General features: G+C 41.8%; 1 protein-coding gene across 1 annotated transcript in view; it reads left to right on the top strand.

Annotated features, from left to right (window-relative positions):
• The window catches only part of polr1d (RNA polymerase I and III subunit D), a 21,395-nt gene extending 11,105 nt beyond the window's left edge, over nt 1-10,290 (top strand). The window contains exons 4-5 of the mRNA XM_037676000.1: nt 2,304-2,386; nt 10,243-10,290. Coding sequence (XP_037531928.1) covers nt 2,304-2,386; nt 10,243-10,290 — 131 coding nt within the window. The remainder of the gene's footprint in view (nt 1-2,303; nt 2,387-10,242) is intronic.
• The last annotated feature ends 5,929 nt before the right edge of the window (nt 10,291-16,219 follow it).

Raw genomic sequence — 16,219 nt, 5'->3', positions numbered from 1 at the left:
AGACCTCACAGTCCAAGAAAGCCAACCTGCCATTTTTTACATCTTCTCGTGTGAACTTGATGTATTTATCCACAGAGTTGATGTGGTCAGTAAAATGTTGGACTTCCTGAGATTTGATTTTAACCCAGGTGTCGTCAACATACCTGAACCAATGACTTGGTGGTGTCCCTGAAAAGGACATCAAGGCTCTCTTTTCTACCTCCTCCATGTACAGGTTGGCAACAATAGGAGGAACTGGAGACCCCATAGCACACCCATGTTTCTGCCTATAATATTGCTCCCCATATGTGAAGTAGGTTGACTGCAGGCACAGTTTCAAGAGTTGACACAGTTGTTCTGTGGAAAGCGTGGTCCTGCTGCTCAGAGTGGTGTCTGATTTTAATTTTAAACTGACCACCTCTACTGCATCATCAACAGGAACGCACGTAAAGAGTGATGTGACATCAAAAGAGACCATTGTTTCACCAGTCTCCATGATGACATCCCTCACCTTATCCACAAAGTTCATGGTGTTCTGTATGTGGTGTTCTTGAATGTCAACAACAAACTTGTTGATCCACTATGAGAAGGTGTTATTTATAAGACTGAGCTCAACACAGCTCTTCAGACTGAACAAGTGTTTCGGATGAAAGACGAAACGTTTCTACAATTTTTTGATTTTTGAACCCGTCCAGAGAACCAGACTTAACTTTTTTGGATTAGCTCTCTACTTTAGTTTTTTGTGGCGGGCAGTAATAACGTTTTCAGGCTACGTTGCAAAGAAAATACATTGATTGGAGTCTGCTGTGTTTACTTAGGTCACACAGTAGCACAAAGCCAGTTTCGTAAAAAAAAAAAAAAAAAAACCAGTGGTGCTTTGCCAACAACAATCAGCAGCCCAGTCACATGAAAGGATTCCACAAGACGTGGTTTGTTAAAAGAAGCTTTGAGAACTGGAGGGTCTGTGCTCACAGCTTCACTGCAGTCATATGACCTCTGAGGGATCAGAAAACCAGCAGGGTTTGAAAAACTGTTTCTGTTTATTTCTGTCAGTACAGTAGTCCTCCCCACCTTGACAACATTGACGATACTAGATTAAAAAAGAAAACAAGAAGACCATAATTGGTAATATAGTTTATTCATAGGACTTTAGCTTGACATTTGTTTAATTAAGTAGATTCCAATCACTAAATACTGCTGCTAAGTGTGACATTAAAGGAATATTTGCTCCATTCGGGTTCCATTTTATTGTCACTTAAAGTTAATACAACAAAATCTCCCTCAAAGGAAAGGCTTGTATCACCATTAAAATGTGATCTTAAATAACAGGGCTGTGGTAGCTCGGTGCGCTGTGGTTGTGACAGGAAGGACATTCGACGTAAAAACCAAAGCCAAGTCTTCAGGCAGTTGTTGCGTGGTCTCCGGGCGAAAAGCGCGGAGCAGGTAAACGGGTGCATCAGCCAGCAGAGGGGGAGGTCCAGAGTTCTGCTCATCGCAGTTGAAGATCTAAAAGTTGTTGACGTTCATCAACCAGTAAAGACTTGTATGTTGCAAGTAGAAATAGCACGATCACAGCCAACAGAGGTAGACGGCAAGCCATGTGCGCCGGCACCCTCTTCCCAGAAGTCACAAGACAGGACTGATGCGACCAAGACCAAAGTGAATAGGTGCCACTTTGAAACCGCTCTAATCTCCTAGACGTCATTGTGGTCCGTGTGAATGTTTTCATTTAAACCTTCACACCATCAGTTTAGCATTACGTTGACATTTTAGCAAAAATAAGAACTTCCTGCCAACCCCCCGAGCCCTTGAGTTCACTGCCGTTGGTCCTAAATGTGTTTGCAAATAAGCAAAGAACTCTGTGTGAATAACCATGCAGTGCAGGCCAGTTTTATTAGTGGTAGTAACTCCGATACATATCCACTGTTTTAGTGTGGTCTGTGTCTGTCACATTTCATCTCACTTAAGTCACTGAGGCAGGGGAAAGCAGATCGATCAAGTATTGATCATATTCATGCCAACCTTGTGCAGTTTAAAGCTTGGAACTCTGCATGTGTTCAGCTACAGAACACAAGTCCAGCTGCTTAGGTTTTTCTTTTCTTTAATTTGCCATGTCCTGGATGACTGAGGGTGTACAGCAACACGTTACTGGAGTTGTTGTTGGACTGTATCAATACGCCATGAAGGGATTGATACATACGTTTATTTCTGTCTTCAGTTTGTCGCCATCGTTCCAGAAGAACTGGTTTGAAGAGCGTGAGCTTCAGACAGCCTCGTTCGAGGATAAGCAGGTTATTTAATCTGTTTTCTGCTGTCTGTTTCAGGTGGAAGTCCAGCTGTAGAGCCACTACGAAAAGGCCTGAATGATCTTCATGATGTTTGCCAACATGTTCTCAACACCTTCCAGGTACAGATGTGCATCAGTTTTTACATTTGCTGCCTGCATGTTGCAGGGAGACCAGGGGTTAGCCGTAGGTCTAAATTCAACTCTGACTAAGACGTCCCAAGCCCATCACAGGACCACACAGAGACCAACAACCATTCAGTTCAATTCAGTTTATTTACATAGCACAAAGGCACAACAGAAGTTGTCTCAGGGCACTGTACAAATCATTCATATACATAAAAAAGCCAATTAGTAAAAGCTCTCTATCTAAGGAAGCAGCAGATTGTGTTGAATCTTCACTTCGTCACTTTCTCTCATTCTGAGCAAGCACGAAGGAAACAGTGGAAAGGAAAAACTCCCTTTAACAGGAAGAAACCTCCAGCAGAACCAGGCTCAGGACAAGCGGCCATCTGCTTCAGCCAGCTGGGGTTTTAGAGAACAGGAAGGGAAAATAGTCGATCACAGAATGGCAGGTCCAGGTGAACTTTCTATAGGAGGAAAGACAAAAAAACACATGTTAAGATAAAAATACTTACAAATACAAACAGGTAGAGTAGAGTAAGTAAAGAGAGCAGCAGAGTGAGAAAATGTGGTCAGTTTGTGCTCCAGCGATCTAATCCTATATCAGCATAACTAAGCGACAGCTCAGGAAACCCAAGCTAACCCTAACTATAGGATTTATTAAAAAGGAAATAAAAAAAACTAATCTTAAAAGGAGACAATGTGTCAGCCTCACAGACAGAAACTGGAAGTTGGTTCCACAAGAGAGGAGCCTGATAACTGAAAGCTCTGCCTCCCATTCTACTTTTGGAAACTCTAGGAGCCACAAGTAAACCTGTAGTTTGAGAACGAAGTGCTCTGTTAGGGAAATATGAAACAATAGGATCTGTAATATAAGATGGAGCTAGGTTGTTGAGAGCTTTGTAGGTTAGAAGTAGGATTTTGATTTAATTTTTTTTTTTTTAAAGTAGGATTTTGAATTATATTCTGGATTTGACAGGGAACCACTGGAGAGAAGCTAAAACTGGAGAGATATGATCTCTCCTACTAACTCCAGTTAAAACTCTGACAGCAGCATTTTGGATCAACTGAAGACGTTTTAAAGTTTTTGGACACTCGGATAATAAACAAGTGCAATAGTCCAGCCTAGATGGGAGACTGCAACGAAGCCAAGATTCAACTTGTCTGCTGGATTCCTTAGATAGAGAACTTTACTAATTGGCTTCTCTATGTATGTGAATGTTTCTGTAAAGTGCCCTGAGACAACTTTGTTGTGATTTGGCGCTATATAAATAAACTGAATTGAATAGATGTTATAAATGCATCGACCAGTTTTTCTGCACCCCGTACTGAATTCCAACCCCCCCCCCCATCATCGTCAACAACTGTCTATTGATGTAGCACGGGGCGGGACAAATACATATTTATCGAACCTTTTAAAGCCTCTTTGTCCCATCAGGACTTTGAGATCTTCAAATCAAATGTTGCTGATTGTACCAAGAATTTACTTTAAACCACGTGGAGACAGAGCGTTCCAAGTGGTGGCCCCGAGGCTTTGGAACGCTCTCCCTCTGTCACTGCGATGCTCAGATTCCACTGACTCTTTTAAAAAGATCTTAAGACTCATTTATTCAGACTGGCTTTTAGTTAGTTTGTTTACTTTTTCTTTTTCTTTTTGCTTGTGAAGCACTTTGTGATGTTATTGTCTGTGAAAGGTGCTATATAAATGATTACTTACTTACTTACTTACTTAGTTACTCCACCCATTGACAATTACCGGCAGCAATGTAGCGCTAAACAGACGTGACACCCCCACCCAATATTCTGTCAGAGATGTCTTTTTATCTCCTTCACTGTTTTTCCACAAGCAAGATAATTCATTTTTTCTTTGATTTGAAGCACTTTTTTTGTCCACCTATGTTCACATGTCATTTATAACAGCTGGTGTCTGAGCCAGCCTGTACACTTAATGTCCTGTCCTTCCCATCCTTGTCTCATCTCTCTGGGTCGTGTTGGAGGAGTACCTGTGAGTTTTACAACGATGTGGATCTTTAACATAACGGTACCCGCTGTTCATTTGAAAACTATGAGACAGATTCAACGACAGATGATCCACCTCATTCACTTGAGAGTTTAGGGTCGCTGCGTTTGACCCTTAGTTGTTGATGCTGGCAGCGGGAGTGACCTGGAATTACACAGTAATATTTACACAGAAAAATTATGGAAGTGAGTAACACTGTCACCACACCCCATATTATTGTAATCCTCAAGGGGTTCTGGAACAGACCCATGGTGTAACACTTCAAAACCTGTAAAAAATACCAAATGAGTAAACCATCCATCCATCCATTTTCTTTACCCGCTTATTCCATTTTGGGTCACGGGGGTCGCTGGTGCCCATGTCCAGCAATCACTGTGCGAGGGGCAGGGTACACCCTGGATGGGTCGCAAGTCCATCACAGGGCCACATAGAGACAAACGAGACAAACAACCATTCACTCTCTCACTCACACCTAGGGACAATTTAGAGTTACCAATCAGCCTAACATGCATGTTTTTGGTCTGTGGGAGGAAACCGGAGTACCCGGAGAAAACCCACGCATGCACGGAGAGAACATGCAAACTCCACCCAGAAAGGCCCCTGGACCGGGGTTTGAATCAAGGACCTGCTCGCTGAGAGGCTGCAGCTCTACCAGTTGCACCACCGTGCTGCCCAAATGAGTAAACCTTAGAAGTTAATTAAAATACTACCAAACTCCTGGAAGATTAAATTTGAAATGAGTAAACGATTAAACCACTAGTTCTAACTAATAAAACACTCAAAAATAGCCAAAATTGACCCCTGAAAATTGAGTAATACCAAAAGATTGACCTCTTTAAAATACCTCAAAGAATTTTAGAATGATTATGATGTTCAATTGAATGGAGTAAAATTTTGAATATTTAGAGTTCTCAATTGAATCCACCGACCCTTTTTAAAAGCTCTGGTTGTTTCCTCAGAATGACTGAAAGAAAAGATAAACACTCATATTAAACACTCCTAGCTAACATGTCTTCTGTGCTTGAGCTTGCCGTGGGAGACCTTGTTCGTCCACAAGGGTCCTTTTGGTGCTCAGCGGGATTCGGCCCACGGAGATGTCTTCATGTAAAGTCCTCAGAAACTTTATCAGTCTGAGCAGACGTTTTAAATGATGTGTGTGCAGTGAGTCAACTATATCAGTGTGTCGCGTCTTCGTTTCTTCACGGTCAGGGCTGGGAATCTTCTTTCCTTCCCCGTTCCACCTGACTGACCGACTTAGGCAGAGCGGAGACTTCTTCTCCAAATTTTGCTACTGCCTTTTTCAACAAGGGGCAAAGAATGAACTCCCACAAAGTTCAGATCACCTCCTCCAGATGGAGGAGTGGCTTTTAAACCCCAAAATACATTACGGCAAAGACTGGTTCATCCCAAAGATCCAGTCCCCCGGCACAAACAGAGTAATGTTGTGTATGCTGTTCAGTGTCAGGAGGGCTGTGATCAGTCTTACATCGGGGAAACAAAACAGCCACTGGCCAAAAGGATGGCCCAGCACAGAAGATCAACATCATCAGGCCAGGACTTTGCGGTCTACACTCATCTCCAGGCCAGCAGTCACTCTTTCAGGGATGAAGATGTTCACATCCTGGACAGAGAGGAACGATGGCTTGAGAGAAGAGTAAAGGAGGCCATCTTTGTGAAAAGAAACCGTCCATCATTAAACAGGGGTGGAGGCCTCCGGGTTCAACTGTCCCCCTCTTACAATGCTGTGATTGCTAGTATCACTCAGCCCTCTGTGAATAGTAAACAGCCATCAGTGTGCTAATGATCCATTGTTAGGCTGATGGTCCTTCTTGAGCATGTGATCAGCTGGTTTTGGTTGTCAGCAGCAAACTGGTTGATCCACTCTGAGAAGGTGCTATTTAAGAGACTGAGCTGAAAACAGCACCTCAGACTGAGGAAGTCTCTCGGATGAGAGACGAAACGTTTCTACATTTTTTTGTTGTTTTGCTTTGTTTTTTTGAATGTCCAGAGGACCAGATTTAACTTTTTTAGATTTTTCTACCTGGATTATTGAGCATGCATCAGGATAACCTGTCCACTTATCTGTGTCTAAAGTTCAGTTTGTCCCACCACACTCTGGACTAACTGGTTCACTTCCATACGGACAGTGGTTTGCCATCCATTAATGGAAAGTTGTCAAAGATCTTCATGTGTGCGGATCCAGTGACTCGTCTCAGTTCCTTGGATTATCATCAGAAATTTTCAGCATCCGCATAAAAAAACCTGACCTAAGAATAAGATCAAAATAAAGTCACACTTATTGATTTGAATATAACCATAACCATTACTCATTATGGGATAAAGTTTAAGTGTAGCTAGTCTCATAGTTCACTTCTAATTATGTTGTACAACATTTTAAATTCACTCTCAAAATTCAGTTTTAGCAGGATTAATCATGAAAACAATTAACAAAGTCCATGCTCAATAATCCAGGTATACAATCCAACATTTTTCAGTCAGGTCATCCGGACAGTTTCTTCTTTTGTGTGTGTGTGTGCTGAAATGTTAGCACCACCATAACTGGTTTGTTCCACTTTGGAGTAAGCTGTTTGGGGGAAGAATCAGTTTTGTGTTGTTTCCTTGACTGATGAAGCCTTCTGGATCGAAGGTGAAACGTTTCAGCACAAACAAAAAAGAAGGAAACTGTCCAGATGTCTTGACTGAAAATTGTTGGCATTAAAACAATTATTTTTGGATTTTTCCACTTCATATATAAACATTAAACATTTAAGTCAATAGAAATATAACACAAAGTTTAACACATTAAACACAGCAAATTTTTAGAACCTCAAAGAGTAACTCGGTGCCAAAATTGTTTGTCCAATCATATCGGTTTTAACAGGAATACATTGAGTTTAACTCTTTGACGGTTCTTATAATCAACAGACATGCTACAGTTAGCACAAGTAATCTTTATTAGCATTGTTAGCATCGCAGCTAACAGACCTGCAAGTTCAAACTCACCAGTGCACTACTCAGCATGGGCACAGGAAGTGCATCAGCCGTCTCTCCTTCAGGCTGTTATTAATGTCCAGCCATGCTTTTTCACTTTAATTTAACACAAAATATCAACTTACAACATGACAAAAATATAAATGGAGCATGTAGCTGAACAGACTCAGAAGTTTACCACCAGGTAAACCTCTCTCTCTCTCGCACAAGATGGCAGCTGCTGCGTGCCTTCAGTGTAATAATCAAAGCAGTAAGGAAGGGCGAGACAAGTGATACAGCTGGCCAGAGTGATACTATACCACTTTAATTATTGGCTGATAAAGTGTCTTGTAAATACACTGTTAGCTCGTAGCTTAGCTGCTCAGTTTAGCTGTCTTTAACGATCCAAAACACGATTTTGGGCTGTTAAAACAGATTTTAAAGAGAAAAGAGAAAGGGAGAGGCCAGTGAAGAGCACCGGAGTTGAGCAGTGTCTTCGGTAGAAAGAGAGAGACACAAAGAAACGATAAAGCCGATAAATGAAAATGAGGTTGATAATTTTCATTCATCATGCGATTAATTGATTTATTGTTTATTGCGTCAGGCCTACCATTTCCTGCGTGCTGTCTTTTCATTGGTTGTTAAACATCTACATTTACCTACACCCCCAGGCTCCTCCTTAGGCTGTTCATGGAGGCTGGTTGTGGGCTCCTGCCTGGGTACGACAGCCTGGTTAGCTCAGCTCTTACCCACACCACTTGCACCTGCTCCAGTACTGTCTCCATTGCCACTGCCTTCATGTTCTTCAATTCTCAGTTGTTTAGTTGTACAATGAGAAGACTTTTTTTTAATGAAAGTAAAATGGACTGTCTTTACAACCTTTTGATCGCTGTTATTACAAATTGACACCGTTGTTTCGATACCTGACATACATCATGTGATTACCCAACATTTCTCTCGTGTTTTTAATAAATAATCCAAATTTTATTAATGACCCACTTAAACTGTAAAACTGATTTGCAATTTAGTTGTGCTCATTAATTATATTTTTGTGTTTTTAATTAAATTGCCCATGACTGAACTTTTAGGGGTGGAGATTTTTTTTTAAGGGTAGAAGCAGAAATGCTTACATGAAGGAGCAGCTTTGATGTGATATTAAGAAGCTCATAAGTGGCTGTTATGTTTAAAATTAGTGTTTATGTAATTCAGTTTGCATATCCAATATAGGTTTTATTCATTCAAGGCAGTTAAATTTGTTCATAACGTTATTATTATTAAGCCTGAGAGTTACCAGATCCAAGCAAACGGTTACCGGAACGCACCCTCTCAAAATAAGGGAGTTCCCAGATAATGTTCCGGTAGAATCCAGCTCAAATTAAGCCCCGTAATCGGGTCTAATTGAATGTATGTTCCAGTGTTTTTGTTATATCTGAGGCCTCGCTATCCCACTGCTGACATGACACTCAGAGGCTCAGCTGTCCTCACCACAGGGTTCTGTTTTTTTTCTGAGGAACACAAACGACACATGAAGCTTTATTTCCTCCTAGGGTTTTCTGTTGTTCACTGAGTGTGCCGTGACTACACACACACACACACACACACACACAGACATGCATTATTCTCTAGTCTCCAACAATTTTCAGTCAGGTCATCTGGACAGTTTCTTTTTTTGCTGAAACGTTTCACCTTCCATCTGGAAGACTTCATCAGTCAAGGAAACACGCAACACAAAACTGATTCTTCCCCCAACAACTTACTCCAAAGTGGAACAAACCAGTTATGTTGGTGCTAAGATGGTGTCTTTGGCACGCCCCCTCCTCTGAAGCCGGCCCACTTCCTTGTCGACAGTCATGTCAAACTGGTTCAAAACCAAAAAAGTCCATGCTCAATAATCCAGATATACCTGTACAATCCAACAATTTTCTATCAGGTCATCTCAGTCAGGTGAAACGTTTCAGGAAGGTGAAACGTTTCAGGAAGATGAAACGCGAAACGTTTCAGAAAAAAAAAGAAACTGTCCAGACTTGAAAACTGTTGGATTGTATACCTGGATTATTGAGCATGGACTTTGTTGGTATTCTCTAGACTGTTCGGATAGTTTGTGTGGATTCTGTCATCCAGGAGATGCTAAATGAAGGTGAATGGACTTGTTTTTGTCATGTTCAAAAATTTGTGTCCCATCCGAGGAGCTTCATCCATCCATCCATCCATCCATTATCTTTACCCATTTGTTCCATTTTGGGTCACGGGGGTCGCTGGTGCCCATGTCCAGCAATCACTGTGCGAGGGGCGGGGTACACCCTGGACGGGTCGCAAGTCCATCACAGGGCCACATAGACACAAACGAGACAAACAACCATTCACTCTCTCACTCACACCTAGGGACAATTTAGAGTTACCAATCAGCCTAACATGCATGTTTTTGGTCTGTGGGAGGAAACCGGAGTACCCGGAGAAAACCCACGCATGCACGGAGAGAACATGCAAACTCCACCCAGAAAGGCCCTTGGACCGGGGTTTGAACCAAGGACCTGCTCGCTGAGAGGCAGCAGCTCTACCAGTTGTGCCACCGTGCTGCCCTCCGAGGAGCTTATTTCAAGGTTTTAAACCGGAGTAAATCGCTCGGTTTCCTCCTTCGTGAAGGGCCCCTGTGGCCCTCAGGAGAGAATGAAAAGTGTCATCCTGCTCCATCATATCTGAATCTAATAAATAAATGAGCTCATCCAGCCTGTTCTGCAGGAACCTGTTGGTTACTATGTAATTAAAGCCAGTTGTGTTGAAACACATCGAACAAACAATTATTTTTAGTTCAAGACAGTTTTTTCATCTTCAGTTATACCCACAGATTGTTTCCATTTTCTTTCAGGCTAGAGTTACGGAGTTCAAAGAGAGACAGGATCAGCCCATGGACTGACCTCGGTCACCTGTGAAAAATAAATCTGTTTTTCTTCACAAAAACCCTTTTCTGTGCTTCAAGTGACACAAACTCTGTATTAACAAAAACCTGAACAATGCTACATTCAACCAATTGTACAGTTTTTTAAATAAATAAATAAATTGAATGTAATGTTTGTTTTCTTTTGTACAGCACTTTGGTTGGCCTTGTTGCTGTTTTAAGTGCTATATAAATAAATTGGTATGGTATGGTATGGTAATGTATAATAAATGTCTGTGTAGCTGGATGAATAAAACAAAATAAAACTTTCCTCCCATGACTTCTCTTTTCATCTTCTGCTCAGCACTTTGCCTCGTTCTGTGACTTGTATAATGCTGTTTTTGAAGGCCGTCCAAACGCTACATGATCCGTCTGTCGAGCAGCGTACGTCCTTCATCTCTTGTATTTTGAAGCTGTTTGAGGAGTGAGGAAGATCTGGGAACTGAGTCTCTTCTTAGCAGAGGAATGTGGTGCGGGCGACTTCACACAAAGCCAGAGGGACCGAGGGGAACTACGAGGAGAAAGGTGCGAATAATGAGGTTAATGATGAAATCTGTGGGAACAGAAAATCACTGTAACTTAGAGAAAATAACTATGAGAAACGAGGTCTGACAGGAGATCACTGATATGTCGGTGTAAAATAATTTGTTGCTATTTTTGGAAAATGAGGCGTCTTTTATGGAAGAGTTCATGAAAACACAATCGTCTTGTCAGTTCATGCTGGTAAAGCTCCAAGCACTTCAAAATGATTAAAACTTATCCTTAGGTGTTAAAAAGTAAAATAAGATGCTTTGTCCAACTGGTTAAACATTAAGCAACAATAAAGGGGTGGCTGGGGTGCAGTGGTAAGGCAGCTGACTTGGGACTAAAAAGTTGCAGGTTTAACTCCCCGTCATGCCCACATGTCAAGATCAAGGTTTCTTTATTGTCATTCTCATCACATGTGATGGAAAAAAATTTGTGTACACAGGGTCCCAGTTACATCCAACAAAAGTATAAATTGTAAAAGGAAAACCAGTAATAAGATCTAAGATATGAACTAAGAAATACTAAGCACTAATAGTACATTTATTTTTTTTCATTTACCCTTTATTTATCCAGGTAGTCTCATTGAGCTACAAGAACTCATTTTCAAGAGAGACCTGTTTAGGGAGCAGATGGGGGTTAAGGGCCTTGCTCATGGGCCCAGAGTGGAGCGAATGAGGGTGGGGGCCGATGTGGGTGCTTCACCTACCCCGCCCACATTTTTGATGTTGCCGGTAACGGGGCTTGAACCGGCTATCTTCCGATCACAGGCCCACCTTCTCTAACCTCTGCGCCACCACTCCAAAAGTACAAAAACAATACGCTGAACAACAGCAGCACGAACATGAGTGTGTGAGGAGATGAGTGCAAATGAACACAGCAGCATGAAATAGATCATGAGATCAGCAACATGGATAGTCAGCAGCACATATCGGTCAAGTGGCATTACAGTGATTATTCTGATTAGGGATTCATGAGTCTAACAGCCTCAGGGTAGAAGCTGTTCCTCAGTCTAGTGGTTCTACACTTAATGCTCCACAACCTCCTTCCTGAGGGGAGCAGGGCAAAAAGTGTGTGTGCTGGGTGAGTGGGGTCCTTCATGATGCAGGTGGCCCTCTTCCTGCATCTAGCGGTATAATTGTCTGTGATGGTGGGGAGGCTGACTCCAACAGATTTCTGTGCAGCCTTCACCACTCTCTGCAAAGCTTTTCTTTCTGCAGCTTTGCAGCCTCCATGCCACACGTTGATGCTGGAGCACAGGATGCTCTCCACTGCACACCTGTAGAAGGAGGTGAGGACTGAGCTTCTCAGACCAGCTCGTCTCAGCCGCCTGAGGAAGTAAAGTCTCTGATGAGATTTCTTGATCAGGCTGGTGGTGTTGTTGCTCCAGCTGAGGTTGTCATTCATGTGTACACCCAAGTACTTGTAGCTGGAGACCACTTCCACTGCAGATCCTCTTACATTCAGGGGGGTGTAGGTGTGTTTGTTCCTTCTGAAATCCATAATCATCTCCTTCATCTTCTTCACATTGAAGTGAAGGTTGTTCTTCCTGCACCAGCTCTCCAGGTGTTCCACCTCCTGCCTGTAGCTGGACTCATCGTTGTTTGTGATGCATCCCACCACCCCTGTATCATCTGCAAACTTTACAATGTGACAGCCTGGATGGGTAGGTGCACAATCACACGTGAGCAGAGTAAACAGGAGGGGGCTCAGCACACATCCCTGAGGGGAGCCAGTGCTGAGGGTTACGGTGGATGAGGAGAAGTTGTGGATCCTCACTGACTGCAGTCTGTTTGTTAAGAAGTCTAGTACCCAGTTGCAAATGGAGGGGCTCCGTCCTAGTGTGAGTAGTTTGGCCATCAGGATTTGGGGGATCATAGTGTTGAAGGCAGAAGTGAAGACCACAAAGAGCATATGGACGTTGGAGTCCTTATGCTCCAGGTGGGTGAGAGCAGTGTGGACTACAGAGGAGATGGCGTCTTCTGTTGATCGGTTCTCGCGGTATGCGTACTGGTGAGGGTCCGCGTTGATGTTGATGGTTGTTTTGATGTGAGTCATGACCAGTTTTTCAAAGCTTTTATCGACTATTGGGGTGAGTGCTACTGGCCGATAGTCATTCAAACCAGTCACCACAGAGCTCTTTGGGACTGGGAAGATGGTGGCGATCTTCAGGCAGGTGGGAACTGGTACCAGGGTGAGGGAGGAGTTAAAGATGTCTGCCAGCACCTCGCAGAGCTGATAGGCACATTCTTTCAGCACCTTCCTGGGGATGTTGTCTGGACCAGTTACTTTGTGAGGATTAATCCTCCTGAAAGTACTCCTCACTTCGGCTGAGGTCACGCTGATAAACTCCTCTTCCAGTGGTGAGGTGAGTTTGGTGCTGGGTGGTCTATTCTGGTCTTCAAAGTGTGCATAGAACTTGTTGAGGGCATCAGGCAGTGATGTGTTGTGCACCCCTGCCTTTATAATCTGTTATACACCTAATGCCCCTCCACATGCTCCGTAGGTCTTGTGAGGTGAATTGACCCTGGATCCTCTGTGCATACGTGGCTTTAGCCCTCTTAATACCAGAAACCAGCTCTGTTTGGGTTTATTCTCCGCTTTCAGGAAGGCCCAGTCTTTCGGTTAAAATACGAAACGTTTCAACAAGAAGCTGGTGAAGATTCTCAGTTTCTCATTGTCTCATTGGATTAGGGTTGAGCAGCATCAGGACAAAGGAAGAATTATTTCTCATTATTTCTATGAAGATTGAATCAACGCTTCAAGAAATCACCCACCAGTCGATCCTCTTTGCAGATCTCCTGGTCCACTGCTTTTCCTGAAACCTCTAAATAAACTCACCTTCTTTTACTTTCGTCTCCTGGTCCTTCTGTGTTCAGTTGATGTTCTGGTAGTGCTTAAAATGACCGAAAATGACAACCAGCAGTAAACGATAAATAATTCTGAGGTCAGATGCATGTAAGACTGAAGCCTAATTAAATAATAAACAAATAAAACACCAAGGCATTAATAATGCAGATAGGACATTAAGGTAAAGATGCAGTAAAATTAAAGTTGCACAAAACAAATAAATTGCTGCAGCAATTGTAACTGTTTTTTGAAGTTTAATTTTGAAACCTCTATATTGTTGTATATCAATGCAATGTATTTTAAATAAAACCAGTTTTAAACCAGTCTTAAATAAAACCAGCTTTAAAATCCAAACTTAAATTATACACCTGTAGCGAACCAAGTGCGCCTGCTTCTGTGTTCCGACATCATTTTATCTTGTGCACTAGAGCGTGTAGTCAGCTGTCAACCTGAATAAAAAAGGATTATTTCACTTAACAATGTGAAATATATATAAAATATTAAATAGGGATGGATCGCTGCTCAGGGGAGTGACAATTGTGAGTTTTTTCCTCTCTGAACTCATGGAATCTTCTCCCAAATGATGTTTGCATTGTGGTGACTGCAGACTGCAAGCACTGAGAATTTATCATAGTGAGTTTGAACACTGAAAGAGGGGAAGTGAGACTTATGTGTAATCTCTGGCTAACACTGCTAGTTTGTGCTCCAAGGCAATAACTTCCTCCAGCATGTGCAGCGTACAGAGCTGCGCCTCCTCTCCCCTGAAGAGATGTGTTCAGGTGTGCTGTCATATCCACCGTGAAGTGTAGCTTTTCCAGCCACATGTCTGTTCCATCTCAGGAAACGTGAGCTCTTTGCTGCCCAGGAAAGTTTTCACTTCTTCCAGACATGCGACAAAACATTTCAGCACCTTCCCTCTGGACAGCCACTGGACTCTTATGCAGCAGGAGGTCATAATGTAACGCTGTCCACCTCATCTCACATTGGTGATTGTGATGCTTATTTTGTTCCAACAAAAATTAAAGCCTTTTTATTTTAATGTTACAAGAACTCCATTATCTTCACATTTAGAATTACATTAAAAAAATGAACTAACTAAAATAGAAAGACATTTAAATTAAATATTCATTATTTATTTTCCAAAGTCACAGGGAGCCGCAGCAGAGGGACGAAAGAGCCGTGGGTTGCCGACCCCTGACACTGACCCTGGATCAAGGGAAAACTTCAGAAGTAACTCCATCCTCAACTTCAGCAGATTTTTGAATTCGGCTGAGTTCTTCTAGCAAAAGCTTCTCATAGTTTGTAACACTCAGCTTTGCGACCCCCTTCAACGCTGCTATATAGGACTGAGTAAGGTCAGAAGTCAGCTTAGAGCTGTACAGAGGTGACAACAGCTGGAGCTTGTGGGTGATTTTAGGATCAGAGGTACTTTTTTGACATAGCAGGTCTATCTGAAGTACTTCTATAGCTGTACCAAACTGAAACTTAACTGTGGTTGTTGTTAAAGTCAGGGTCAGAACTATCGATGGGTCCCACTCTTGAAATGGAACCATATCCTGCAAGAACTCAAATAGTTCCTCATCTACCTCTGTGCCTGTTAATCCATGAACCAAAATTGAATTTGGCACTTTGATGATCTGTGCCTTTCTGACATCCGTACTGTAATCTTACGGTAACAAAACTGTCAGATTGTTGCAGAATTTCAGCCACTCCTGGCTGGCTCGCCAAATATTATGTAGCACTTGTGTTAAATTTTGTAACCGGTAAATGTTAATAAGACCTAGGTTCTGAGGAGTAAATAAAGAATATAGTTAGAGTAAACTGACAGGCTTATTGCCATAACACAGAATAACTATTGCAGTGACAAAAAAATAACACAAATCCCCAAATAAAATGGAGCTCTTTTTGTCAAAAATAACAAGCAAAAGGATGAAATATTTTTTAAAAATTACCAAGGGAATAAATTGGTTGCAAACCCTTGTTTCTTAGTTAAGTCTTTCTTTCTCCCTCTCTTTTTCTTATTGTGATTCTGATGTTCGTGTCTCTTAACTACTGGTACAGGTGCTGGTCATAAAATTAGATTATTATGAAAAAATTGATTTATTTCAGTAATTCCATTCAAAAAGTGAAACTTGTATATTATATTCATTCATTACACACAGACTGATGCAGTATATTTCAAATGTTTATTTATTTTAATGTTAATGATTATAATTGACAACTAATGAAAACCTCAAATTCAGTGTCTCAGAAAATTAGAATATTAGTTAAGACCAATAAAAAAATATTTTTTAGAAATGTTGGCCAACTGAAAAGAATGAACATGAAAAGTATGAACATGAAAAGTTTGAGCATGTGCAGCATCAATATCTAAAAAAGTTAAATCTGGTCCTCTGGACATTCAAAAAAAACCAAAAAAAAACAACAAAGCAAATCAACAAAAAAATGTAGAAACGTTTCGTCTCTCATCTGAGAGACTTCCTCAGTCTGAGGAGCTGTATTCAGCTCAGTCTCTTAAATAGCACCGTCTCAG

Source organism: Nematolebias whitei, chromosome 4 (assembly GCF_014905685.2).
Source record: "Nematolebias whitei isolate Nwh7 chromosome 4, NemWhi1, whole genome shotgun sequence".
Taxonomy (NCBI): domain Eukaryota; kingdom Metazoa; phylum Chordata; class Actinopteri; order Cyprinodontiformes; family Rivulidae; genus Nematolebias; species Nematolebias whitei.
Note: the sequence above shows the minus strand (reverse complement) of the source record. Positions and strands in the feature narration are given on the sequence as shown.